The sequence below is a fragment of the Opisthorchis viverrini genome, assembly GCF_000715545.1.
Source record: "Opisthorchis viverrini unplaced genomic scaffold opera_v5_264, whole genome shotgun sequence".
In the NCBI taxonomy this organism is placed as follows: domain Eukaryota; kingdom Metazoa; phylum Platyhelminthes; class Trematoda; order Opisthorchiida; family Opisthorchiidae; genus Opisthorchis; species Opisthorchis viverrini.
The window spans coordinates 317,768-345,732 of NW_008751921.1; the positions used below are offsets into that span (position 1 = coordinate 317,768).

Genomic DNA, 27,965 nt, shown 5'->3' on the forward strand with positions numbered 1-27,965 from the left:
TCTTTCCCATGTCGCTGTCTTCAACACAGGTCTTATATAAATCCGGTGTGCATTTGCGGCCAAATGCAGTGAGGATGACTTCTTTAGCAGTCCAGTCAGCCAACCATGACTGATATATCCGTATTATCACGTGACTTACTAGCGCCCCAGTTTAAATGCAAACTTATTTCGCTGTCACAGCTGGCGTTCCTGAAAAACTAGCTGTAATGCACAGACTGCAGTCGACCTTGCTCCTGTGTTGTTGCGCGATTTCCCGCCTAACCCCCCCCTCGAGCAACCTACCGTCATCTATCAGCGGAGATCAAACTGAACTTTAATGTTCTTAATCATCTTCACCTTGTGCAAGATCAGATACAAGACGCATTTTTGAGAGTCATAGCAGTCATGTCCACAGGGTCTGATAGTGTCTTACAGAGTAGTCAAAATCAATTAGGTTCGGAGAGCGAATTCATTCAAAATTAACTGCACGTCATACAATTTGTGTCGTGCGACTTCACTTGGGTAGACTGATCAGACTGAGCTATGTCCGCCTATGGTGCTAAAATCTAAAGCCGTCGTTAAAACAACATTTGAAGAGAAAAAACCGCAATACGCCCCCGTGCACGGCATTATTTTATGTTTTTTTTCACATTCTAGCAAAGGGTCAATATCCCAAGTGTGGTTCAAGACAGTTAGTAAGGCGTAGCTTGCAAAAGTGTTGAAAAACAAAACGGAATGCAATCATAGAAACTCCTGACTTTTCAGATAACTTGGGATCCTTCGGTCACGATAAAAATACATTCTTGAACAAGCACAACCAGTACCGGACGATGGTCCTCAGAGGGATGGTTCCGAATCAACCACCGGCTTTGCTGCTCCCCAACTTGGTGAGTTCACGTAGCTACTTGTAAGGCGGACAACCATGATAAAAGTCTTCATAATTTCCCCGAAAATGCTGATAATCGTTTTCCGTTATAGGATTTTGGTCGTATTTTTATACTGGAAATTTGAATGAGCCAGTTTTGTCGGAAAGCCAGGCGTTTTTCAAACTAAAAAAATATGCCTGACCTACTAATGTTTGTCTGACGTATCTAAGAGCCTTACTGCGAATAAAAATTGGCTGGGGAAGGAATTGATGCTAACTTATTATGATCATTCTGAGGTGTCTACATCTCCAGGCACTCGTTCGAGCAGAGCATCCAACCAGGCACAGTAAAGATCACGTGATCCCCATCCTGGAAGGCTAGTATCGATGGTACGCAAAAGTCCGATCATAAAATATCCATTAACCTTACTAGCTGTGGCAAATTTCTTGGCCTCGTCCGGCGGGACACCTGCTGCGACGATAGGAAACACTTTCTTACATAGGAATCGCTGCTCCATTCTGAATTGCGCGGATGAGGATGACGTAATGACTGTCTACGTACTGTTTCAGAATATTTCCAAACCCAATAGGTTGGAAGACGCATGCAGAAACCAACTTTCCCATAAAAGGCTCCCTCCCCGCCTTCATAAAAACATCATGCTGAGCCACGAAAGACATCAAAAATAGGAATCCGCGCCCAAGGTGGACCCTGAATAAGTTTAAACACACTTTAGCGAAACTACCAATTTTCGAATCTTTTTTTCCACCTGTAAAAATTGCTATAAAGTTTTCCTGGATTCAAACTAGGATTTTAGACATTCGTAGGATGTGCATCCAAGGTTCGGGCAGGTAAAGTGCACACGCGCATAAACACATATAAACAACATAGACTGCGTTCTCATCAGATTGCCAACCAATCTCAGGACGTGACGTGCATTCCACTGATTGTGATTCCTTGAGAAATGGTGACCATGGCAACGTCGGATCACAATATCATATTCCAACACACCTTGTTTAAACTATGGAATTTCTGTATCAGATTTATTTTACTTATAAGTGGACAAATAAATCATAACATCAGCTTTCCCGCGCTCACCACAATAGCGAAGCGTTTTCTGACATGCATCGAACTTTTAGTCGAGTGGCCCTGAGGGAACTACATCCATTCATCCACCTCATACTGAAGAACACAGCGATGTGCGTACATCAGCTTTTAATCAGTAACGGTTATCCTGAGCTGCAAATACGTCTGTCGAACTTCTTGGAAATTTTAGCTCACTAAGTGACAATAATAACCAGTCAATCGGTTGGAGCGTATGATAAAAAGGCTATCAAGCGGTAACAATTGCAATTTATGCATTTTAACTCCGTTGACTGGTTGTATGAAATCCACTGTATTGGCGATACTGCGCGCTGATAGTTCTCTTTCACTAGGCTTTATACACTTGTCAAGAAGTATCCACAAGATCAGCGGTATGCTCACGTCGTGCATTGTGTAATCGTCGTACAGCGAGTCTCTCGCCAGTCAACGCCTCAGACGAACCAGCTTTATTGGACCATGGAACAAACATTACTGTCTCAAGTACCAAGTTAGAATACTTGGTCGGGAAGTGTTGTTCTGTGAAAAAATAAAACGTCTACGTCAATAGCGGATGGCGCAGTTTAAAATGATGTCATTGTTTAAAGTTACTGTAACGCGATTACGCAACCAGGATCCCGATGATGTTATCGCCGAACTTGCTTCTGCTATACCCCTGACATCCTAGTAGAGCTATTCGTCTTTTTGAGTGACGGGTTTCCCGTTTGATCGGGCCACGCAACTTCACAAAGTACTCACACATTCAAATTTTCTGAAGTTGGAAATATCTGTGCTTCAACCAGTTTGATTGTCTTGATGGATACACAAAAACATTCACATGGACGGGTCTCCTGTCGGCTATTCAGCTGATATGACCTAAGAATCTTGATTCGCTCACATGTGCTTCACAACTCCGACCGCAATATCATCAATACTGTCAAGTGGTTTGCTTGAGAAGGAGTGTTTACAGCGCACTCCACAAAGCATCTTACAGTGATTTAGCATGCGCCGTACGGTCACTTTTACGTCTTTCTCACGAGAGGTACCAAGTGGTCGGAGCGTGACTTTACTGACTGGAAGGTCCGTGGTTCGAACACCACCTCTGTCTCTCAACTTTCCCTGTCTAGGCTTGGGCAACCTGGCAGTATCCCAGCCCTCGTGCAACATTCGGGTGGCATGGCAGCCAGGAAACCATTTTTTAAATTATTACCGCGCGTAAGTTGATCACATCATTTCAACTTGCATTTCATACCATGACCATTTACAGACATGGAGCGATGTTCTGGAGGCAAATGCAAGAAATGAAGCAGAAAGTTGCGCTTATTCAGCGACTGGAGAGAATTCGCCTGGTGGGGTTCGAGTACAATCCAAAAGAGAAAACTTTGAGTGAGTTCGAACTTTAGTAATGCTTATCATATATATGCATATATATATATATATATATATATGTCGAATGTAGTTGTAAAATTGGTGGTACATGACCACTTGCGAAACATAAATCAGAAGTGCCAAGTTTATTTTAGGAGGCTGCGGGATTTTCAGAAGTCGTGTACCGATAATTTTCGTCTGATTCTACACAAAAAGGGCTAAGATTAGACTATTATTTTTGCCCTCATTGGAGACAATCAACAGTGCAATGCTCGGCGATGGTAGGGTCTCAGTTCTGGACAGCTGAAGTGCGAGTACGTGTGAAAGCCATATCACCAGCCCAAGTTGAACACGCAGATGTGTTCACGGTTGAGGGATATAAACGGTTTGCCAAACGTCTCGATAAAAAAATCGATAAACGCCTCGTTGTGTTGATAGTCCGACCCCACTATCGAATCTTTCCCGTCATTAGCGGTAATGACGCGTAAACCTGATTCTTAAATTTTGATTGCTCTTGTTAAACCTCATCGACTGTATATAATCGTTGGCTTCCTGTTACTGTTCAACCGACATTAATGTGAATGTACAACCTGAAGGTATTTCTGCTTAATATTTCATGCACATCTCACTTGTATTAACGCCTTCTCCTGGCCCAGTACACTCAATCTGATGGGACCGTAGCAAATAGAAAAAGTGCCAAACACCAGTTAGGCTCTTTCGCGAGCTCAATAGCCGTGCTAGAAGTTGATTCATGAGCGAGTAGCACGCGACTCATTTTAACGCTCTCCAACCATGATGTAGATTGACCAGAATGACTGCACAAGCAGAGGTGGAAATCTGTTCAGTTGGAAGGTTTGCAAATCCCGCGGTATCCTACCACTAAACAAAGTTTTCCCATCGACGTCCATGAGTGTCAAATGGGTTAGTCGATCAGCTCAAACAGGACCGTTACCGAAGCTTCGTTCTTGCTGTCCGGTAAAGAAATTACATTTGCCAGTGGGAACATGTTCTCCTGTTTTGGGCGGGATATTTCAGGTGCATCGAGCGGACGTTGGTGGACGTAGGCCTAAAACACCTCCTCACTTGTCAGATATACAGGGTCCGATCAGCGGCAAGGCGTTTGAGCTGCAATAACAGTTAAAATGGAATCCAGTGGTTCAGTCCTTTTCTGAGAACAAACAAAATCAAATGTATGTGAGATTAGCACAAATAGTAAGCATGCGGGATAGTCAGGGTGCGTTTTATACTTGCTATTCCAGCTACTGAATAATGGCACATGATGGCGTGAATGACAGTTTAATGGTTCCACGCTCAAGGAGTCATTCGGCATTCAGCATCTCGATTGTTTGGGACTGAATATCATTAGGAAACAAAGGATGAAACCTTAGATGATGGGTCAGTGTCATATCAAGAAACTCGTGACGGGAACTCCATCAGTGATGGCTACCTTATGCAGTCAAATGCTCGTTAAATCCTATTTCTTTTGTACCGGCCTTGAAGTGTCGATCCGCAGCTCTGTGTGCGTTATCAACTGTGCGTGTGCTGCGACCCGTGAGTGCACAGTTCCTATGCAACTCGCTTATTCCCTAAAGACGTAGTCCATCAAAATTCATAAGTAGAGCTTGCAGTGATCCGACTTTTATTCGAGTGCATTTAAGGCTTCCAAACCATTTTCTATCGTTTAACTAAATAAGCCGGCAGCGGTAAACAGTACGCGGATATTTTCCGCTGGGTGGCATACTGGCTACGCTGAGTTAGATTACCTCAATCCCGTTGTGCTATCGTGCAAACGTTGTTGGCATAGTCAGGCTGGACAACTTTAAGACCACTTCTTGCGATTAGGTCTTAGATGCTGGTATACATACAACTGTAACTGCTTTAATCGAAATGCTATGCTTAGCACCCAACCCGAAGAACAGGTTATTTACTGACGCAATAAGATATAGCAACTACTTTCAGAAAAAAACAATTTTTTACTTGCGATTGGCCAAAACGAAACTTTTTCGAGTTAGTCGATTCAACGGTTGTGGCGTTTCAAGAAACGACAAAAAAAGCAAATGCACCATGAAACGAATAGGTGTAGATACCAGAATGATACTGTGAAAATTTGGGAGGGGTTCGGGTATGACTTTGGTCGTTCAACTAAATAGGTCATTCCTTGGACGTTCAGTAATCCAGAATTTATCATTCTTGTATGTGTATCTCGGAGTGTTTTAGAAGCAAAACTCTTCATTATATTTATGTTTAAATGCATCCAACTAAAACCCATGACTACCAACGTGAAAAATGCACACTAGCCAAAATTTAAAAAATAGGGCAAGGATAATATCTCAAGTTATCCCTTCAAAGAAGGAGTGTAGGATCGGTGAATTACGAATACCTCTGGACATGATGAGTCTGGTTGTTTTCGCTGAAGGATCTTACCGGCACCGTCCCGAAAAAAATCTACGTCGCCAGAAATAACTGCATAGTATACTTAGCTAAGGTCATAAAGGTAACTACACAGTAATCCACCCGCTATACTTTTATAATATGTTTTCTGTAACCGGCTGGTAGAGCGCTAGGATAGAAGTGGAGGACAAAACAAATCCCTTCTTTCAAAAACATACTCCCAAGTAAGGACACCCAACCCATATACGTTGAAGAAAATCGGAGGAGCAAGATGGTTAGCGGTAACCAATTAACATAGCAAATGATACGGAGCAGATAATAACAACCTTGCGTGTTTAAGGTGCGACCAAAAGATAAGATGGCATTTCACCTATCTTTCCTTGACATTGTTATATTTTGCGCATTTCCTTGTCATAGAAGTGATCTAATGTTTTCTTTACACTCTGCTTACAGTGCGGTCAAGTACTGGTTTGATCAACATCTACACTACAAATACGGTCGATATCCTCCAGGAAATTCCGTCCAAGTGTCGGGCTACACACAGGTACACTAACACTAATAAGTAAACCAGATCAGTCACACGATGAAGATCAAGTGAATATCACTCATTTATTTCGGTCTTTCAGCTTGTGTGGGCAAACACACAGACCGTTGGATGTTATCAAGCCTACTGTAAGCACTATTGGACGGGCTCCAACGTGGAATCGGACATACATAATACAGTTTGTCGCTACTGGCCTCCGTAAGCAGTAGTATTGTGTATATCATTTTCCTTGCTCATTTCGATGGCACGGCTACGTCAGTTGGTTATAAATCAGATGGCTGTTGATCGTTCTGCGTGACCGGAAATATAGTTACCAATGTGTTGGGTATATCATCAACGCGTGGGAATGATACCTTCACGATTGATGACGAGACATCTGCCAGCACATTTCTGGGCTTGGCGAACAGATCAGCGGACATCTGATCTATAGCGAATAATTTTACATTTGGACTACTTTATTTATGCTACTTTTCGCTTTGGTTCTCGTTTCAGGGGCAATGTGGACAACGAAATGCCATATGAACGTAAGCAGAATGTAATCGATTCACAGTCGAGTAGACTTCCCATTAGTCTCGAATTTTGTGGTATCCCTTAGAAGGATTTTCTACTTGGGTTATATAAAAACGAGGTGACCAACTGCAAAAACGTAAAAACATTTTGAAAACTAGGCACTGTTATCAGAGGCGGAGATGATTTGTGCAATTGGCATTAAAGTGACATCAGTTGAGCTGAAGCTAGAGGTCACCGCATTTCACCTACATTTGAAGGGTCAAAATTAGTTCAATAATGAAGCTGAACGATAATGTGCATCCGTGAAGAGATATTTTTCACATATTTTTCATACATCGATATATTTTTCATACGTACTTATGCTCGTATACACATAAGACATACCTGAGCATTCTAGCCTGGCTACCGATTCGCGTGTTAATAAAAGATGGGATGGCTGAGGCCTCGAAATTTGATTGGTGGCATTGAGTAATGATTTGATCTCTTTTCCAATTCTAGGGTTCATCTTGAAGAGTTGTCCTTTTGCTAGTAGGATAGTACTTAAGAGTTTTAACTGACTAAGTTTAGTAGTTGCCTCAGCTGGTTGAAAAGTACATGCAAAATAACAGGGTATTGTGAAGGCCTAGCCACATGCATGAGGTCAGTGAGACTTAGTTATAATGCTTCAGTTCGTTCAATGTTCCATCCCGTTCAAGCTCTGTTAGCGTTGTGACTTGAATAAAAGTGACCTGGTTATCAGAAATGGCCACAAACCAATAACGGTCCTTCAAAACTAGAGTAGATCCGTCGTCAATGACAAATTACTTGTTCCTTTGTAAACGTGCAATATCACAATCACCGCTGAAAAGTCTGGCAAACATGTTCGGAGTGAACACTAGGCCACTTGAAGTTCACTACGTCAAGCGGCATTTTCACAAGCTAAAAACCAATAGTCATCTGATCTTCATTCAAAACGGAATAAAAGCAACTGAAAGTTACTCTAATTCAACTGGATAGCACAGTGAGCAAGAGAAGGCAAGGTGGACAACACTGTTCAACAAATGACCGAGTTTTGTCTATTTTTATGTGTTTAAAGCAAGTTGCAGCAGACAACGTTAAAAATGGAGCGAAAAGTACATTTTGTTGTAGAGGTAACGCAACCTCTTAGAACCCTACTTACTAATTATGTATGGACCTCAAGAGATAGTTCATTAGACGTTGTGCTCGATATTTTTTTATCGATTAGCATATATTCCTTTCTTACACAGAACGCGTAGAGTTTTCATCTGGCAGGAGTAAGTTCGCCGGAGTTCGGTTTGTCTAGTAATATCATCAGGTTTGCCAGTTTGATGGAAACTACCGAGGATGGTGGTGCAAAGTAGTTTGATAACCATATGCTGTCAACTTGGCATGTGTACAGCGTTCATTCGTATTCATTTGTAAAAATGTCTTTGAACAAGATTTTTGCACAGCTGCATAATATGGAGAAGAGAAGTATTTTCTAAAGAGATAAATGTTGAAGCCCAGTTGGGGTAGATGGTCGTTGGCTTGTTCACTGAGCTGGGCAATGTAATTGCAAACGTTTCATCACGTGACACCATCAGTTAGTTATTGGGGAGTGTGGTGGTGCGTAGAAGAATTCTCCAAAACATCCAGCTAGATGCTCAAGATTGGAAAAACGGGTTTCTTTTCAACTGGTGTTTTCGTCGTTTTAGACCGCACATTAACTCATACCTGTCACTGGGCAAAATTGGTCTGCCTTCATGTGGTTTCGGTAGAAATATGTGTGCAGATCTACGTGGTACCTGGTTATTGTAAGCTTCTTTCGGTAATGACTGGCGTCTCCAAATTGCAGACGTATTTTGGAAAGTCCCAGTCGAACCATCTCGGTTAAGATTTCATAGCCTTGTAAAATATGGAGTGCCATATTGAAGAGACGAATATGTTGGATGCCCAACAATTTTGGAAGACTGGAATTTGGAAAACTGGAATCACGGCTCTTCGACCACCGTAACTCCTGTGCTAGCAACCATTGTCTGGTTAGGCCTACCTGTGTGTAATCCCAACTCCTCCAGACGTTGGATGTAAAGAGAGAACGCTACATTACCCCACTGTTGCGAAGTTCCACCAGGTTATCACGTAATAATCGGTTGTATTGGTCTTTACCTCGGAAGTCCCTCTTATTTTGGATTAGTTTATTCGTATCCACTTCCGTGAATTCATTGTTGAGCCGTACGACGTTCTGTGCGCCCTTTTTCGATGTCATTTTGTGAGAGTTCCCCGAAAACGCACGCACTGCCTGCAGAGGTTGATTGAGTAATCATCAGAAGGATTACCCCACAATCTATTCATTTTTAAAAAATGCTTTCAACCGATGAAGCTATCGGTCTTCTGAGTGGCCGCCAAATTCTTCTGACCTGTGACTTATCTCATATGTCTCCATTTGTGAATGTTTTCTCTGGAGAAACCTTATATATTTTGCTTCGGGCTGACTGGGGTTCCTGACTGCAATATTTTGATGGCACAATGTGTTCTCCCTTTATGAATCACATATAACTTCATCAATCTGTGCGAAAAATTCACAAGAAAAGTCTCCTTTCTGACTCATGCTTTAAAGTTTTAATGTTTCTGGTGTCATGTGTACCTGCACAAATTTAAATGTTTCGTTTGTTCTTCAATCACCAGCCAGTACTCAGCATTCACCAAAGAAAGCCACAAGCACAAATGCACTAAGCGTCACCCGTTGGCGTACATCTGTTTATTCCGCACTTCAAAAATAGCTAAGTTTTAAACGGATAAATTCGGGGTGAATTTTATTTGTAAAATGCCACTCTGGCACCCCACTTATGAAGCAAAAAAACCGCACATACACCGTGTCTGTGCAAAAGCACAGATTCTCAGACTGCTTTGAAACTACTGAGATTCTCAAACCCCACCGAAATTGCAGCATCTTGACCAAGAAAGTGAGCTGCCAGTTCGATGCTCCAGTCGTCAATCAATTCAGCAACGACCGAAGATTAATCAGCGTTTAGCATGTCACAAGCGCACGACCAACGATGAATGGTTCACACAACGGCAGGTGACACTTTGGATTCAAGACCTAAGGTGCCGTTTAAAAACCACGATGTCAATTATACACTTATTTTTTTGCAGTGGAGCTATGTTCCTTAGTAGTTAGTTTTTTGACGTTAAGGCGCTGGATCGGGACAGCAATAAGTTACAAGTTCGGAGGTCTAGCCGAACTTCCACTCTCTACCGGTGTCATACACCCGGATTGTAAAAGCTTGCTATTATTCAAATGCTGGTGAACTCATGACTGGGATTCTTCTTCACCCTATATACACCACGACAGCTTCAGACCAAAACAAGGAGGACTATCTAAACAGGCACAATATGTACCGGACCATGATGTGGCAGCGCAAAGTGCCCCATCAACCAGTGTCCTCTGTGTTATCCAATTTGGTGAGTTCTTACGTCAGTACAACGAAATGTGAGCACTGAAATCCAAAGTTAACAGGAGTTATCCCATTGTATTCTAAAGGTTTCGATGATATCTTTGAGAATTTTGACTAATCTAGGAAAGCTTGACGCTTCATTCGATGGATGAACACATTGCCATTGGGCAGGTGGATTTTGTGCTCTTACCACAATTCAGGTAAGGCAGACAGCCCACATCTTGCTGTACAGGTCTCTGAGAGACCCTAAGAGTAAATGCATCCACCAGCTTTGCCTGGGAAACGCAGTTTATCACAAAAAAGATCTGGAACTTAATTTGCACAGTTTAATTCAGCCCGTCTAAGTGGCTGCAATGCGGCTAGCAAGGCCCATCGTAATGAACAAACATTAGAGTCATATGAGTTCAAGGTAGACATAGCTGCAAACACATATTGCCTGCCTATTTAGGGAAATTCGAGGCAGTCTGGCGGTAAACAAAAAAACTTCCATAAATATATTTAATGCTTGGTGTGACCTTGCTTGGTCAAATCCTGTGTTCTGGCAAATTCAGCAATCAGGGAGTGTTGTATACTGTACAGTCTCCAGTTTGACGGTTTGATTACACTTCCATTGTTCAATTGTATCTCTCTTCGCTGTCATATCCATACTAATCCATGTTAGTGCGTACCTGTGCTTCTACAAGCGCTTTCACTTCACAAATTACCGTGTATATATAATTCACTTAGCCTTAACTGTCTATGATTTACTTGTACAGACATGGAGTGCGAGACTGGAGAAAGAAGCGAAGCTCGAAGCAGAAATGTGCGTTTCCGCAGTGAAAGGGGAGATTTTACCGGGGGAGGCACGGACAGAATCCAAAGATATCAATCTGGAGTATGTTTGCGTTTTAGTACTACTAAATATCGTTGCTTGAGTTCTGAGAGTGGTTGCAACTTGTAGTCACTTTGGAAGACCGACATTCTTTTGGCAGATGTACAGTGTATCCCACAGGTAGGAACTTTCCGGTTCGTGGCCAATCCTGAACTACTGCGTGTCCGGCGAATAGGACAAAGGTCACATGATTACAACACATTAACGCACCTTAGTTGTCCAACTTTCGGTGGGATTTTTATGGCGGCGATGTTATTTGGTAATTGGAAGGACTTAATCCGCTTTTATCGGACTCGGATTAACTGCGGTTCACTTTCTAATATGCTGTTAGAATCCGTGCAAAATGTACAGCCAATAATTTTGCTCGTAAATATAATCCGTCATTCTTCCCCTTTCACAATTACAGTTATTTTTCTGGCTGCGCTAGTAAATGAACTTTGACCTCACAGTAAAAAAGCAACCATTTCCTGTCAAGCTATTCGGGTCAGACCAGTAAGAACCTCAGCATAAGACTGGAGGATTGCATTTATTAGGTAGATTTTTGAATCGCCCTCGATATGCGACAGTTACAAAGGCTATTCTGAAATCTGGCCCGGCGTTTCCTGCTACGAAACAACTCAGCACAGACTGTAAAGCAGAAGAAAACCGCGCTGGTGTTTCATCACTATAAATCTAAGTGTTGTGTTAGCCCGCGTTTCCGCGGTTAGTATCTGAAACCCCCAATTACCCAAGTACGAATGTGTCGGCGGCAATCAGAAAGTGATATTATCCGGCTTCTCGCGCGACGAATACCGCGTGCTGGGAACACCAAAGCCGTGTGCATAGTTTGGCACAAATTGTAGCACCAATTTGCATATGCTTTCGACAGCTCAAGACCAATTTACGGTAAAATCTTCATGGTTGAAACAAGCAACAAGACAGGTCATTAACTCCATCATATTTTTGTTCATAGCCACACCACTCTTGTTTGAACGGCCGTGTTCCTGTTCTGGCGTAATTATTCCGGTGAGTCCACACCAAAAGGGGGAAGCACTGGACTCGAGTTTCGCTCTTATTAGAGCTCATCAGCAGTGCATATCCAATGACCGTGCCGGAATTTGAACCCCAGACATATGACATGCGAGGCGAGCGTGTAAGTACTACTCAACCAACGCACGTTGGACGCATCTGAACAATCATGTCTGAACAGGCGAACGTGTTCACACTTGAGCAATGTGCTAGGTGTGCTCGACTCACCATCGAACGACCAGTAACTGTCCTGGTTGCGACGATCGATTGACCCGCCAGTCAGGACTTCCCACTCAGGTAGCGTGGCACACGCTTGAAACACACTGGGCCGATTTTCGGTTGCAATTTTGGGGTTTTGCGGGATAGACATTATTGTTCATAGACACACCACTCTCGTTAGAACGCCCGTGTTCCTGTTTTGGCGTAATTATTCCATCATATATTATGCCCATATGTTGAAAATTGATTTTCAGTCGACCAATTGATGAATACGCACTTGTAACCAGGAAAATGTACGGTGTTACTCTCATGAATGTGGCCGAATTTCAATAAAAATTGTGTGTCGACCAGTATAATCTACTTACCTCAAAGATTTTGAATTTAAACATAAAACCAATGCGAAGCATTTCTTGTTTCATACACGGAACAACCTTCCGCGATAAATCTGTACCACGTACCATTCATTCTCGTGGAACTCACATCTCTACTTCCTTCTGTTATAACCGCAGTTCCGTCAAACAGTGGTTTGACCAACATGTCCATTACAAATACGGTCCGTATCCCCCAGAAAACCCCGATCAAGTGTCGGGTTACACACAGGTACGTCAACCTTAATAATCAAACGGAAGCCTCCATATCATGGAAACTAAATGACTATCACTTGTTTATTTACATTTTTCAGCTTGTATGGGCTCGCACACAGACAGTTGGATGTTATCGGGCTTACTGCAACAGATTTTGGACGCGTTACACTTGGGAAAATAATATATATAATACAATTTGTCGATACTGGCCACCGTAAGCGCGATTCTTATTTGTTCGAAGTTTGTTTGCTTCACTTCAGAAACATTGTCTCTGGCTGCATAAATCCACTTTTGTTTCAATTGGAATCATTGATATGATTTCTTCAGATTACCTCACTTCCCTTCCATACAGGGGGAATGTGGCAACGGAATTACCCTACGAACGTAAGCGTAGACTAAGAAAATCTATTTTGATCGGCGTATTTTTATCAATGAGTATTCTCTGATCCTATAGGTTATATGCGGACACCACTAGGCTATCCATAGGAAGATGTGCCAGCACAGCATTTACGTTAAACTGTTGGATGTAATCGATCCTGAAAGGAACGATCGTGACTGCTTACACGATGATGTGCCTAGTCTCTAGCTGCTGTTCCGCTCCAATACTTTAGTGTCGAAAAAGGACTCGTGAACAAGGAACACAAGAGATGTTTCGCGAACGCGCGAGCGCAATTGTTGTAAGCGGCCTCGTGTTATGTTAAGAGTACTTTTCACTAATCAAGGTTGTCTTACCAACGTTTGGTGATCACCCATTATCTTCGTCCTTGCTTCTATGAAGGGCTCCAGCTGAATGGACCATATGCTTGAGCCTTCGATCGGAAGTGAACTTTTCCGGCCTGGATGCTTGATGGTTTTCCTACTGCTACTTGGGTACACTTTCATCATCATCATCATCATCATCATCATCATCGTTGTCAGCATCATCATCATCATTATCATCAGCATCAGCATCAGCATCATCATCGTCATCGACAACAGGACATCAGTGTTCAACACCCCGACGCTTCACTACCGTACTTTGGTACACTTTGCGGGTCTCAGTAGGTTTCAGGCATTCCAGTACCTTCCTGACAATGTACCTCCAAGATACTATTTTGTTTATTACGTCACTTGTTCCTAATTTGGGAAAAAACGCACCATACCAGTAACTGCTCAGTCGAAAGTAATTAATTACTAACTAGAAATGGCGATGTGGGAGACAGGTGCACTGAATGAAGCAGTTAACTAAGAATTTCGATTGTGGGTGTCACTATCCTATTTGATAAGTGAACCACCATCCACTGCATGTAAAAGCCTGGAATTGATGTAACAATTTTTGACGTCTACTTAATAATTGGCCTTCCCCACGTCTCCTTGAGGAGCGCGTCAGTTGTATGGTCCATAACCTAGTTGTCTTTGCTGCGGTTGACTGAGGATATATTCCCAGCCTGTCATTTGCAACGCACTTTCTGAAAAACGGCATGCAAACAGCGCTTTCAGGCCCAGTAAAACCTTCCAAATTAGATTTTGTTGGATGAAACCGCGTTCCTTGTAAGGGGTTGGGGAGGAGAACAAGATATTCCGAAGGACAATCGTTGTTAATGCACTACTCATGAGGTTGCTGAAAATTCGTTGACAGCCCACGACTGGTTTCGCCCTTTTTGGGGCTCACCAAGTGGGCGCAGTTCCCAATTTTTCGTCAACCTTATTTTCTACTTGAAACCGAATGGCATGAAATCAGCGAAATACACTCACTTGCAAACTAGCTTGGTTTTTCGAGAGACTCACCTGGAACCCAGCCGGATCTCTCGTTCGTGCTGTTTCCAGGCAACTGAATGTTCTGCACCAGGCCGCCTCATGTTTCAGTCACTACACAGTCGTGCCTGGAAGCATCACAAACGGGAGATTCATCTGGGTTCCATGTAAGTCTCTCTAAAGACCAAATTAGTTTGCAAATGGATGTATTCGGCAATCGTTGTTGTTGGGGATAATTGTATGAGTTATTCATTCAGCGCGCCTCCGTTTAATTCACTGGTTCGGATGTCAGAATAACCACACCCACTGAGGAAGCACCAGTGGGCCCTTGTAAACGTTACAGAAGTCCACGGTTAACAAACAAAACGGAAAATGTTACAACTTGTTTACTCACATACGACCCGTTCATATGTGGGGTAGTGTCCACAGTCAAATAGTAATATGAATTTAAAGTGCCAAGCGCCTCAACTACTTCAGTTTTCAAGACACACAAGAGAACAGTTTAGCATCGATTGATAAGAACCATATATTAGAACAGTGGAACAAAATTTTGGCCTCTGTTCACGTCACTAGATCACACTGACTAAACGTGCGTGTACTTTGGCAACAGTTCACGTTTTGTACTACAAGTAGCGTACACTGCTGAGCGAACAATGGTAGCTCAGGGTGGAATTTTGGCCAGCACTTGCGTTGCTAACTTGCTGTGAATTCTAACCATTTACCTCCCTGAGGTCCTATTTCAAAACTCTCCAGTCAGGTGATGTGTTCTACCAAATAACTATGGATTGAACATAAGCTTTCACAGATCATCCTTACTCAGGTCATAATGTCACCAAGACAGTCCTTCATAAGCTTTGAACCAGGAAGAACGTTTACTGTATACAAAACCTACGCGAGCTTGACGCGCTGGTTCTGATATAGTAGAAAGCCAGTGCGAAAAGCGGGTTCTTACGGAAAGTTTGCTTTCCATAAACATCCAGATACAATGTAATTCTTTATGCAGACTACCTTCTAGGAACACGAGCAACTCTTTCCATCCTTTTCAATCTGTTGCTTGTAAATATATGTTACGTCTATATACGAGCAGTTCTACCCGTCGGTGGCCTTCACTTTGCAGGCGAAAGGTCGCCAGACTGTCTGGACGATAGTTGGTCTTTGAGAAAGGCTGGATGGCGCAAAAGCAGAGCCATCCAAGTGATTGGGATAGACAGATCGCCAAAGTCAACGCATTATCCACAGTGACAATAAAAACGGTCGTAAAATTCTGCTCACCCGATCTCCTTTTTTGGCTTAAATTTAGGAATTTTAGGAAAACAGCAAACACCGGCTTAACAACTACAATCTTCACAGCTGCCTGTGTTGGAATGGTTGATTCGAGAGTGTCTTAGATCTCCTAAGGAATTCCACTAGAAATATGACTCTCTGTGACTAAGATTTCTTATAGCATCAAAGGCACTGTATCGCGGCATTTTAATTCTATGAATATTACTTTAAAATCCCCACCTACATACCCGAATTTACAAGCCTCATCTACCGATGGAAACTGTCTGGTTGGGTCCTACGTGAATTCTTTCTTCCCTCATCAACCTTGTCCGTGGAATGACCCCTTCTACTGACTTGGTCATACGAATAAGAGCTATTTTGTTTTATCTTCAACTGGCTGATTGTAATGGTCTTCATACTCAAAGTGATGAGTCGCATATGCGGAATTCGCATGTTTCGTGTGCTCTGCGCTAATATCGGTGTGTAAATGACGAGCTGTTTGTATGGCAGTATCTGCGACAAGTGCCAGTAAATCAAGCTAGACGTGTCTATAAGCCTATATGAAACAGTCTTACGTAAATCAGCAGATCGTTTGTGTATTGTTAAACTTGACGTATAATGAAACTCGTCAAGGTAGACATTACAAGCCAGTTTGAATAACTCAGAAATATTTGCCGCCAATTTTAAATCACCTTACACTACTGGTCACCCATAAGTAGCTCAGGTGTAGAGTGAATTCGCAGCACTAATAGAAAGTTCAGCTGAGATTCATCCTCGCTAGAGGAGCCAGTCAACGCGTGTGACCAGGCGAAAATCCATGAGTGATGAACAAACGCCGCTATATCATGTCAACATCCAAGACAATCACAATATTCGTTACCTATTCGTCGCGAAACGGTCTCGAAACACTGAACTTTCGGCGGATACGCTCTGCTAACGAACCATCATTACAGTGCTTATTGATTTTAGCATAGACTGGCTTTGTTGGTGGGATAGAATTTATAAGATCACTTCAATCAATGTACCAGCTTTTATAAAATAAATCCTGGACAACTGATACTGATGTTGAATCTGGGAATAAAATTTGTCACACTTTAGAAGTTATCGCTAAAAAGCTTGTTTTCCCATAAATATTTTATCTAGATTATCAGATTTTCCGACTCACTCTTATCGAAATGATACTTCAATCGCACAATTGCGGTCAGATCGCCGGTTTGGATGACTAGATTGGTTCCTCGTGAATCTAAATTCTTTCCTGACACAAAACATATAGCGCCGGTTTACTCAACACTATTTTAGCCTTGGTTAAGTTATCCTGTAGGCCTGCACAACTTTTATAGATTTGCAACAAATACATACTAATTTGGTTTCCACTGGAGACCCACAATAATGAACACCTGATCTCTCGTTTATGACAGTGCATTTCGTGCAGTAATATGTACCTATGTAAGAAAATTGCCAAGCAAACCCCTAATTCTAGGATTTACTCGTCATCTAAGTCTATCTGGCTCTTTTCTATTGGCAGAATCGAATGTCAAATGGGTTCAGGCAAATTGGGTACAAACAAACACGATATAAAAACTACTGGTATTCTTAAAACTTTCGACAGCTCATTTAGGGCGGCTGAAGATGAACAGGCAGAACAAATATTTCGGTGGAGGCGATGACACATGCAGTTGAGTAGTTACACGTTGAAAGAAACAATTAAGTTCATCCCGTTTATCCGCGCATTTCTGAATAACCTACCCATGTTCCCTATTTTTACAGAGGTTCAACAAATGAGCACCCCTGCAAAGAGTGAGTCGATATATAAACGGTTAACCCTTAATTGTATTTAACTTCAGCGTGATTACTAATTTTTGAGCAATAAGAATCAGTGGACGTTAATTGTACTGATATGTGTACTTAGACTCCTGCTTTCTATCCATAGAGCGCCGGGGTAAGTTTGTCTGTGATTGAATAGTCAGCTTTTGTCAAATTACTGTTAGCTCACAGCAACTTTCTGGCTAACCTGTCGTTCAGCACACAAATAATTAAAGTTTCGCGTCTCCGGAACATGGTACTGGAGTTTTCTGGAAAAATCTTCAAAGTAAAAAACCGTATTAACAGAATCACCACACGCCAATATACCGAGATGATTTTGGGCAGATATCTCCCTCCATAGTTTCAACGCCTAATTTCAAAAGTTCCTCCAAAAAGTATGTGAACTTTATAAGATTTGGTTGTCGAGAATGTGAATGTTACGCTTACAGCGTTAATTGGTGGAATTTTTCGGTTCAGAACTTGATGGAAAACCATTAAAGCACAAATATTTCGCGAAGCTGAACTTCACTTTAATCACTGCTGTAGAACCATGCTGATGGATACGAAAATGCTGAAAATGATCCAGTGTGATATAGTGAACTCAGAATATGACGGTTTATTTTTTGGTAACAACAGAAAACGTCTGATATACAGATCTGAGGACCCATTCATTAATAGATAGTTGAAATTAATGATATGAAGTCAATACGAGCAAACAAGCTGTCTAAGTTTTAGACACCGGAACAATCCAATCATCGGAGATGTTCTTGTAAACATGAAACGCACCTATCCACAGATATCTTATGACTTCATTTTTGCAACTCCATTCAGGTGTTCTCTACTCGTAACTTCACTCTCTCGTTTGTGCTTCGTTTACGCTTGCTGATCCACTGACGTAATAATGCGTTTTTCTACTTCAGGCCGAAAGAAGGATAAGAAGATTAACAAGGGTGAGTGTGCTTTAGAAAGCTCAGGATCGTACGGAAACAATTTTTGGTTGTATATTCCGACGGACTTCAGAACAGCGTGTCTGTCACACGGGTAGGTTCCACAGTTTCCTGGTGAAGCTTATAGAGCACCGTTTGCACTAGACCATGACTCCAAAAACCAGTTCTTCAGGCGCGACAGCAGCAAGGTTTACTGCCGACGGGATACCACTGAATTGAAATTGTGTATTCTTGTGCCATACCATCGGCACTTTTGATTGATTTTACGTGGGCATGCTCTGTAATGAGCACACCGTTATGGTCTTCATACGTTAATATTTGCGCATCCTATTTCTATTGTGGTCAGAGTTGTCAATCAGAGGCGCGTTCAGTGGTGTGTACTGTGTGTTACACGACAATAATCCAGGGATTTGGGCACTCATCAACTTAGATTTTGTCTCGTCGGTCTGGGGACCTCCATCGTATTGCCCCGTCACAGTTGGCCTAGAGTGCAGTAAAAGTCATAGGCTAAGGTCGGGGTTTGTAACGATGAATTTTTAAATATTTTTTAATTTTCGTAATATTTAATATTTTAAAAGCTTTGTATTTTTAATTTTTAATTAATTAATTAATTAAATATGCTTTTATATTTATTTGTTTATTTCAAGTTTTAACTCATTTTACCGTTTCACTTGTTTCATTTTATTTATCTATTCATTTTTTATTTTTTTATTTTCTGCGTTATTTCGTTCCAACTGTGATAAAGCTTTTAATTGATGTAGGCCTAATTTCTCAGACTATAGCAAACTTATAAAGCCCATTCTTACACATCTGACCTCCATTATCGATCACTAGTATGTACACTTCTACTACAGATACCCGAAGCATTTTCTGTGGCGAAGCTTCGGAGTTGTTCGTTTTTGTCCACTAACGCGATCGTCTGTTAAGATAATTTTCTTCCAATCACCAGATAAAAAAGAAGCACAACCGGTTGGTGACAGTAAGTGCGGTCAACCTGGCTTTTCAGAAACACAATAATGTATTTGTCACAGGCTGTGGAATGTGGATAGATTGTGTGGTCATCTGATCCTGTAATGAGAGTTAATGAATGCAAATGGTTTATTTCCTTCAATTCCTCAATTTTCCCTTCCACCTGAACCCAACAACAAGTTCGTGGTAGAGCCTTCAAAAATACATCCATGGCATTCATTATATTTCTCCCAACGACTTGCCAAATTTCTGCTTTCAACGAAAATCTTCAAAGTTTTCCACTTGTTGAAATATAATCAAAACGTGGCGCTGTGGAAACGGAGTCTACGTTAGGTCCTCGGCCTTTCACGCGCAATGATAAACAAAGGGTATGATCTAAAAAGCCAGGAGCCGAACTTCAAATTTAATAATTTTTATTACAGATGATGAGACGATTGAAGCTGCTTAGTGCAAAATGTGAACAAACATTGCAGCGAAGGTAGAGAATTTCAGCAATCAACGAAATACTTGGGCCTAAGGCAGTTGCAGCATATCAGTACGTTCAGCAGCAACTGGCTTTATTTTGAGCGTAGCAGTTTACGCTTTTCACGTTGGTTCATCAGCCATCATCATCCGCATCCATAACAGTGTAGAGTGCTACCAGTCTCTGCTGCCTTAGTGATCCGCGGCCGGACAACCTTAATCGTGGGATTAGAAAACAATCACACTTCCTCACTAATCACTTCTCTACATTCCATTCTGAAACGCTAAACACTACTAAGAAAGAGCATTTAAGCGTACTTTACCTTCCACACAGAAAATACTGTTTTTTGTCAAAACAATTCTGCAAACTTTTTATTTTGCCACAGCTGAGACCAAAATTTGCCAGCTTCATGTAGTTTTAGTTTATCCTTTCGACGAAACGACTAAATCGTAGTATTGCTCACTCGACTTTAGCTCCTGCCAATTCGGAAGAACAAGGATGGCTAGATCAGCACAATACCTACCGTGCAATGCTTCTCAGTGGACAAGTTTCTGGACAACCAAAACCCTTGAAAATGCCGAGTCTGGTTAGTCTTACAATGGAATTATCCCCAAAATTTTGTGAACCAACTAACCCGGTATTATACACAGGGATGAAGAAATAGGCCTATATGGCACAGAACTTGTGCTAACCAATCTAGCTGAAGTATTTCGTTTTGTATGAGCCTCTTTTGATTTGTGGTTGACCAAAATGCTTCTCCTAGACTGCTTTTGTCACTTGTATCCATTTATTCGAAATAACGCGAAAGCCTTAAGCGGATACAAGTGAGATACCTGAAAAAACTTGCCACACTGTCTTCATATCTTCAAAATCCTACAAGGCGTTAAGGTGAGAAAGCGAAATTTACTATAGCCTATTTGCTCGAACAGTGCTGAAAACATACGGTTTTGAAATACTGACTTATTTCCTACGAGGAATTTTGCAAAATGGTCTGACTGGTTGGCTCACGTGACAAGGAAATGGTCTGACAATGTGCCGAGCTAACAAGCCTTCAGACTGAATCTCACTCTGATGTTTTTTTTCGCACACACCCATTTAACAAACTACAGTATATCCACGTGAACCTATCTACTTTGTAAATAGTAATGCCCTGTTCTCTTAGCTGTTTGACACTGGGGAAGGTGTTTGGTTTCGCTTGTCACCCATAACCAGTTTCATTCACGTAATAATGACTAGAATTGTCAATAGCTTAAAGCCTACTGCTGCATCCGGTGATTGCTTTGAGCAACTAGGTTGAAAAACTCTTGAACTTTGAGCTGATAGACCTTAGAAAGCAGAAAGCTCAACTGGAACGCTATTGTTAGTTCCCTCATTGAACTTCAGGGATCTTGAATTATGCGACAAGGTGTTTTTACTAACTTCAACGAGTGTGATATTTTGGCACTACAATTGTCACTTTATTATTTTATGACGAGGTTCCAACTAAAAATTTAAAAAAGGGATGATGAATTATTAGTAACCCGGTGTTTGATTTAAACCGATATTTTATAATTAGCTACCATGCATCTTTTAACCAATTACCATAAGAATGACTTAGAATGATTGTAGAATGACTCCACTTCCGGGGCGAAATCTCAATTGAAATATTTCGAGGATTCTATAAATATAACGGTGTTGCTTTCATATTATTATCAACTTACAAGCAATAGTCGTGTTTATATAATCATGAAAAACAGAGACACAAGTAGGGGAGTAAATGTACAAAGAAAAACAAACCCAGTCGGTCGACCTCATTTGCTTTTGTGGATTCGTGCATACGCGACGCTACAACGTTCATACCGATAATGGACCTCAGTTCCATACTGAAAATGGGGCCAACACACCAGAATCACCTTGAACTGTCTGTTTGTATGGATTAGGCTCACAGTCGAGAGCAAACTAATTAGGCTGAATCAGGGCTTTTGTGGGTAAATATTTGAGTATCAAGCCTTCCTGCACGTGACTTAGTCAAATGTGTTCATATCTCTCAATCGCCAGGTGTGACTAGATAAGCAAAAATTAAGCTTCAGGGTGATGGGTATCTTAGACGATGTCCCCAAATGTGAGTGGCAAACTGGGCGGGAAGATGGCTGGCATAGGGAACGACAGAAATATACATGGACGAGCAGACGATTGCGAATTTGATGGTTTTAGTATTGTCTTTGTAGTTACAAGTATTTTTCTTGTTGACTCCACCGAGTTCATCGGCGTTTGAGTCAAATATACAAAAATCGAAATCTGCTTGCCCGAGATTAGATTATGTGAGCTTTTCCTGCAGTGCAATTCAAATACTGATCTTGGTCCATGAAAAAGCTTTTTAGACAAGTAGATAGTTTGTTGGTAGGGTGAGGAGATTAGGGATTTGTTGTGGAGGTTTCGTCATGTAAGTGAAGCCAATCTATGCTGAAAAGTCGAGAAGCACTGTATAGCTGTTTCATCCTTATTGGGAATCGTAAGCAGTGCGTTTCTCACGAAACTCCGAAACAGCTGTACAGTGCCTGTCGGCTTTTCAGCATAGATTGGCTTCACTTACAGGACAAAATCTCCACAACTAGTAGACAGTTTAGCTATGTGAGTAACGGTTGTCCTTGATCTCCTGCACTTGTTTTTTTCACGTTGCTTTTTCTCTGACAGTGCTAACCAAACGACAATGCACCCTAAATTAACGAGCGTCCAATTTTGACCATATGTATGTTAATCAAACGCCCTTTTCTTCCCGTCATAAACTATCTAAATAGAATTGAGTAATGGGCAAGCTTATCTCCGATTACGAAGCTCGAGAACTGTCATGAGTTCCTTAAAAGAGGCATATCTTCCCATTCATACGTATTCAGTTTGGGCAGAGTATCCGAGTGCTTTGTTGCTTGTTGGCACAGAACCCGTGAGACACATTTACACTTGTGACTTTCCGGCCATTGTACTAAGTGAATGTGGACGCTGTAGATGGTGAAATGTGCCCCTGCTGTGTCACACGAAAACTATATGGCGGGAGCAAAAATAATGCAGTAGATCGAAGTTAGGATTCTAACAAAGTAATAAACGAGTGACCCAAGGACAGACGGTGTGACATTCTTGCAGATAGCTTGCATCCGCAGTTGGTCTTGTTTACTGTTCCACCGGTCTAAAAATACTTCCCTTTGCTACTCATGTTTTCTGATAACTTATAATTATACAGGACATCTAAATATTTGGTCCCTGTTGACTGAGTCTGTCATCTGATGTAGTCACGTGTGCTTGGTTCTTTTTTGTTTCTTCGAACTTTAATTTTCTTTTGGCTACCTTAATGCAGACTTGGAGTTCTCAACTGACTAAGGAGGCGCAAAAAGCGGCAAAACTCGCATGTTCTGGAACCCATAATTCTGATGGTCTCCTAGCGGTCTATCGTCATCCCAGTTATGAGTACGTTTAATACTATTCTGAAGTATGCGCAACAATTGTTTTTGAAATGTTTCGTTTTCTTCGATACTGATGCAGTTGTTGGTGCTGTTGTGGGTGACGCAGTTTAGGTTTTTGACGATTAAAATAATTGCTCGGTTGGATATGGTACTCGTGCTGGCATTTCACGACCGGCTTTATATTTTGCTTTTCATGGTTTATCGAACAGAAAATGGCATTAGAGCCATCTGCGTGACGAGTAAGAGGCAAGGCTTAGTTTCCTTCCAAAAAAGCTTCTGGATTATAGAATATACTACTTCAGAAGGCTTATTGCCAGCATGGTCGGGTGGAAAGAAAGCGTGACAGAGTACAGCTTGTTGACGAAATTGTGATTGTCCTGCAGCGAACTGAACATATTCGATACTGGATTCAAAACATCACTCTTACGCCGAAGGTGATTCTGTCCTTCCAGACGAGACGTTTATTTCAAGATGTATCCAAACTAGTGCACTCCAACGCGAAAATAACACCGCGACTTCTCAAGAAAGAGTGACTTCTTCCAAGAGACTGTGTTAAAATAAAGTAAATCCTTGGCCCAACTTTCACCATCGATGTGAGTGATTTTGTGCATGCGGATTCTGCGTGACCAAGATGAAATGAAGTAAGAAAGTGTGTCGCAAAATGAAATGTGGCCAGATGTTGACAAGGGTTTCTCGGCTACTTTAACCATGCAGAAAAAGACTTATAGTGTGCTGAATAAACCCACAAGGTTGTAAGTGCATCCAAAACGCTACTTTAGAATGGTCCCATCTGGAAATTTCAAACTCGTTTTAATCCATATATCCTAAGGAAACTCGTGTTCGTCACCTCAGAGGACGCTTATCATGATTGACTGGATTTATGGATACCTAATGAGGCCTGAGCACATCGTTTTTGGTGACGAGTTAAGCGTCTGACCACTGCAAAGTAGCTCTGACAACAAAATTTCCTATATTTTTGACACCAACGAACTTTGTCACGATGATTGCACCATTAGCAGTATTACATATATGGGTGGAGGAGAAACTGTGCTGGATTTGAACAAAAAGTTTCTGTTCACTGATGGACACTACGCGCCTTCCGTTCCGGGTCATGAGCACCGCCTGACGTACATATAAAGGTGTTCATATCTTCATGAATTTTATTTCCTTACATTCTACTGTGGTAACCACCGTCATCATGCAAAATGATAACTGTAATAAAGTAGTGTGCGTCTTCCGGTATGCATCCTCGCTTTCTGTCAACTACTGACTTCTTCAAACAACTGCATTGTTTGTCCACATGTTTTCCGAATTGAACACTTTCCATCCAACCCCATGTAACGCAGAGGTCTGAAGGTAGTGTTTTCCATTACCCATTCGGTCTCAAACATGAAAGCAGCTCCGGACTGCTTCCGTGAACTGGTTTTCCTGCAAACCCTTTCTTCAGCATAATATGGTGGTCTATTTTATCCTTAGTTTTAAATACGTCTGGTCAGCGTACAACAAAGCAAATAGTACCAGACGCATCACAACTCAGTGTTTTTCTCTTGAAAGTTCTCACCAATTTCCACTCGACCTGTGCAAGCCGATTTAGCAAACGTTATTCGAACATTCTCACCGTCCTCGTAGATTCATTTACTTCCTAACGTTCGAGTTAAATCCGCTTTTTTTTGATCACCAAGTTGATCAGTGAGTGGTACGCAGATTATAGTTTACTTTATTCAAACCGTACGCAGATTTCAACTTACCTGTCGCGAGGTGACAGTGTGAAATTGAGGTGAGGGATAGCAAATGGTTTCAAATCATTTGAAAACATCGTAACATAAGTGCATATGAATGCAAGACTCTTCTAGCCATATCAAGATACCCAAGGTTCAACAATGATTGACGATAGAGAAATGGTAAGACGGCCTGCTGACGATGGTATAGTGTTGAAGGAACTCGTGATATGGCATAGATCTAGCGAGAAAATGACCAGGAAAGACTAATAAAAGGATATCTGAAAGGTGAATTTCTTAAATATGAACACATTATCATCCTTATTATCAACAAAGCTAAGCAGTTATAAGACGCCTACATTAATCCGAGTGCGGTTCGTGACTTCTGAAATTTGAGAACACCCCTTCCGGTGAGTCTACATTTCACTCACAGTTTGAACGTACAAAATCATCAGAGGCACCCAGAAGATTTAAATCGTTAAGCGCTCTTGGAAGTCTCATATTTCCCGAAATGTGTAGCACATGGAACGCTAGGTAATGGTACTCATTTCCATATTCTTTGAAAGATAGGCTGCGTCACCTGGTCTTCCTGAATTTTTACCGTCTAGCATGAACAGCAAACGAACAGTAATCTTTCGTTACCATCAGACATTTTGTTTTTCACTTCACTCTTCATGTCAAGTTTCCTAAACCAGTGGTTTGAAGAACACAGAACATACACTTTCGGAAAGTACCCTCCAGATAATGCTGTTGATAACATGGGGTACACTCAGGTGAGCAAGTTGTATTCATCCATAGTAATTTTTAATATATTTGGAAGTTCGTCAGCAGCTTATTTGAAAGCAACCCTGATGGCGTAACTATATCAGAACTTAAAGCTGTTTAGAGATAAGCTGTACAATATGTTGGTAAAATTGGCCTTAATTTTCATCCGAAATCTAGCAAAAAAAATCGTAAACGCTCACATCTCCAAAGCATGTTTGTTTACTTAAAAGGTCAAAATTACTCTAGCTTATTTTGGTCAATATAGTGCGGACCCACAGGCTCCGCTTATTTGGCGATAAATGGAACGTTAATTTGTCATTACATTGTGCCTGGGCTCAGTCTACTTAAAACGCAAACAGCGTGAAAGCGTTGAGACAAAAAGGAAGGGGCGTACCACATGCTGGGTCAGCAGCATAATCAGGGTTTGGCCGAAAACCTCATTAGAAGCTCATTTTCTACAAGCCCGAATGAAAGTAGGAAATAGGCTGTGGATCAAAACCGCTTTCTTTTTCATATAAGGACGTCACCGGTAGTCAATAGAAGTTCGTTTGAACGGCAAAACATTAAGTATTGGTTTCCGACTGGTCCAGTAACCTAAGCTAACAGCAAACACGCACGCCTATCTAGCATCTTGGTTTGAGGCTGGGCAGTGCCAGGTGGATCATCTTACCTTCGGAATTATATTTGACTAGGATCAAGAAACACAAAAATACCCATTTTTGTTCTATTCAGCCAGTGGTACAGTTTCCCCGAAGCGTGGTTTTTTTGATCTTCTAAATTCAGTGTTTAAATTTATTCAGATAATCTGGGCAAATACGAAACAAGTCGGCTGTCACAGGGAATTTTGTGCAAAGTACTGGACGGGCTTCACATGGGACCACGATGTATATGCCACGATGTGTTACTATTCACCAAAGTAAGCAGCGCGACCGAGTGGGATGTTTTCGTACAAACGCACCGTCACTTTATTGCAGGCATAACTAATTCACTGTATTTCGCTATCTTTTTGTCGGAAGAGGGAACAAAAATGATCGCTATCCTTATCAGACACCGGAATCGTTGGTAGACCGTAAGTTCCAATCAATATGTAGAATTTGTTGGACAAGAGTAAGAACAGAAGTAAATATCTTCCCCGTCAAATTATGTTATTTTAACCATATTTTGTAAATACTGATGTGTACATTTGATCAAAGCTGCAGTCGTTCATGCACAAAAACACGTTTGACCAAGAAGATAGAAGCGCTCAATTAAGGAGTTCATCAGAGAAACAAGTTAACTTAAAACGGGCGCATACAGAAAAATGAGTATCCATATATCTGGACAGCTGTTATTTTCAGATCTATCTGCCAGTGCTGTTCTAAATGTTATCCAATCAATTAGGACAGTTAGGTAATTCAAGTACAAACATTTACCCAGTCAGTTACGTGATAGGCGGGAGGAGAACTTTTTGACAGTTATTTTAACTGCCGGACAGTCGACCGTGTTTAGCTTACCAAGAAAATTTAGTGCAGAAGCTGGCCTCTGTGGGCAAACTGCCTTCCATAGAAAACAATGGATGCGGCATTGGTAACCGGTAATTTGTGAGCTGGTCGTTGATTTCCTCTCAGAGTTAAGCAAAAGTGAACAAAAAACAACAATATTTGTGGTGTTCCGATGAACTGCCGCGACCCACGAATTTTATCGAAGCTTGAATTATTTGACTGGGGCAACGAATCAACTATTCCCTCTCGGCGTCGAATGTGGTTTAGTATTGCATCTCCTCCTCCTACATCATCGTCATCATCATCATCATCCTCATCGACATTATGACATCGGTGTTCAACACAGATGCTTCACTGCCGTACAACCATGATTTATTTGAAAGCCTTATTGTAAAGAAAAGAGTAAAGGTGGACAGGGAAGGGACTTGGTGCTAGCTTACAACAATCATTCCGAGGTACCTATGTCTCCAGACACTCCCTCAGGCGATCTGGATAGAACGGCACTGACATCGGTTGGCAGCCATATCGTGTAATGTC

The 27,965-nt window shown here is 41.5% G+C and overlaps 2 protein-coding genes across 2 annotated transcripts in view; both read left to right on the plus strand.

The window, feature by feature from the left end:
• T265_09236 (hypothetical protein) overlaps positions 1–12,211 on the plus strand; it is a gene marked incomplete at both ends in the record, with an annotated part of 14,453 nt that extends 2,242 nt beyond the window's left edge. Inside the window, 9 exons of the mRNA XM_009175261.1 lie at positions 745–866; positions 2,925–3,137; positions 3,190–3,308; positions 6,099–6,225; positions 6,308–6,423; positions 6,718–6,760; positions 9,952–10,176; positions 10,925–11,043; positions 12,064–12,211. Coding sequence (XP_009173525.1) covers positions 745–866; positions 2,925–3,137; positions 3,190–3,308; positions 6,099–6,225; positions 6,308–6,423; positions 6,718–6,760; positions 9,952–10,176; positions 10,925–11,043; positions 12,064–12,211 — 1,232 coding nt within the window. The remainder of the gene's footprint in view (positions 1–744; positions 867–2,924; positions 3,138–3,189; positions 3,309–6,098; positions 6,226–6,307; positions 6,424–6,717; positions 6,761–9,951; positions 10,177–10,924; positions 11,044–12,063) is intronic.
• Positions 12,212–12,217: 6 nt separating this feature from the next.
• Positions 12,218–27,863, plus strand: T265_09237 (hypothetical protein; the record flags this gene model as incomplete). The annotated part of the gene is made up of 10 exons (XM_009175262.1): positions 12,218–12,289; positions 12,640–12,867; positions 12,950–13,065; positions 13,204–13,235; positions 14,470–14,752; positions 19,453–19,577; positions 20,504–20,616; positions 23,359–23,461; positions 26,748–26,863; positions 27,696–27,863. The coding sequence occupies 10 exons, from the start codon at positions 12,218–12,220 to the stop codon at positions 27,861–27,863; spliced, it is 1,356 nt and encodes a 451-aa protein (XP_009173526.1).
• Between the last annotated feature and the right edge of the window lie 102 nt (positions 27,864–27,965).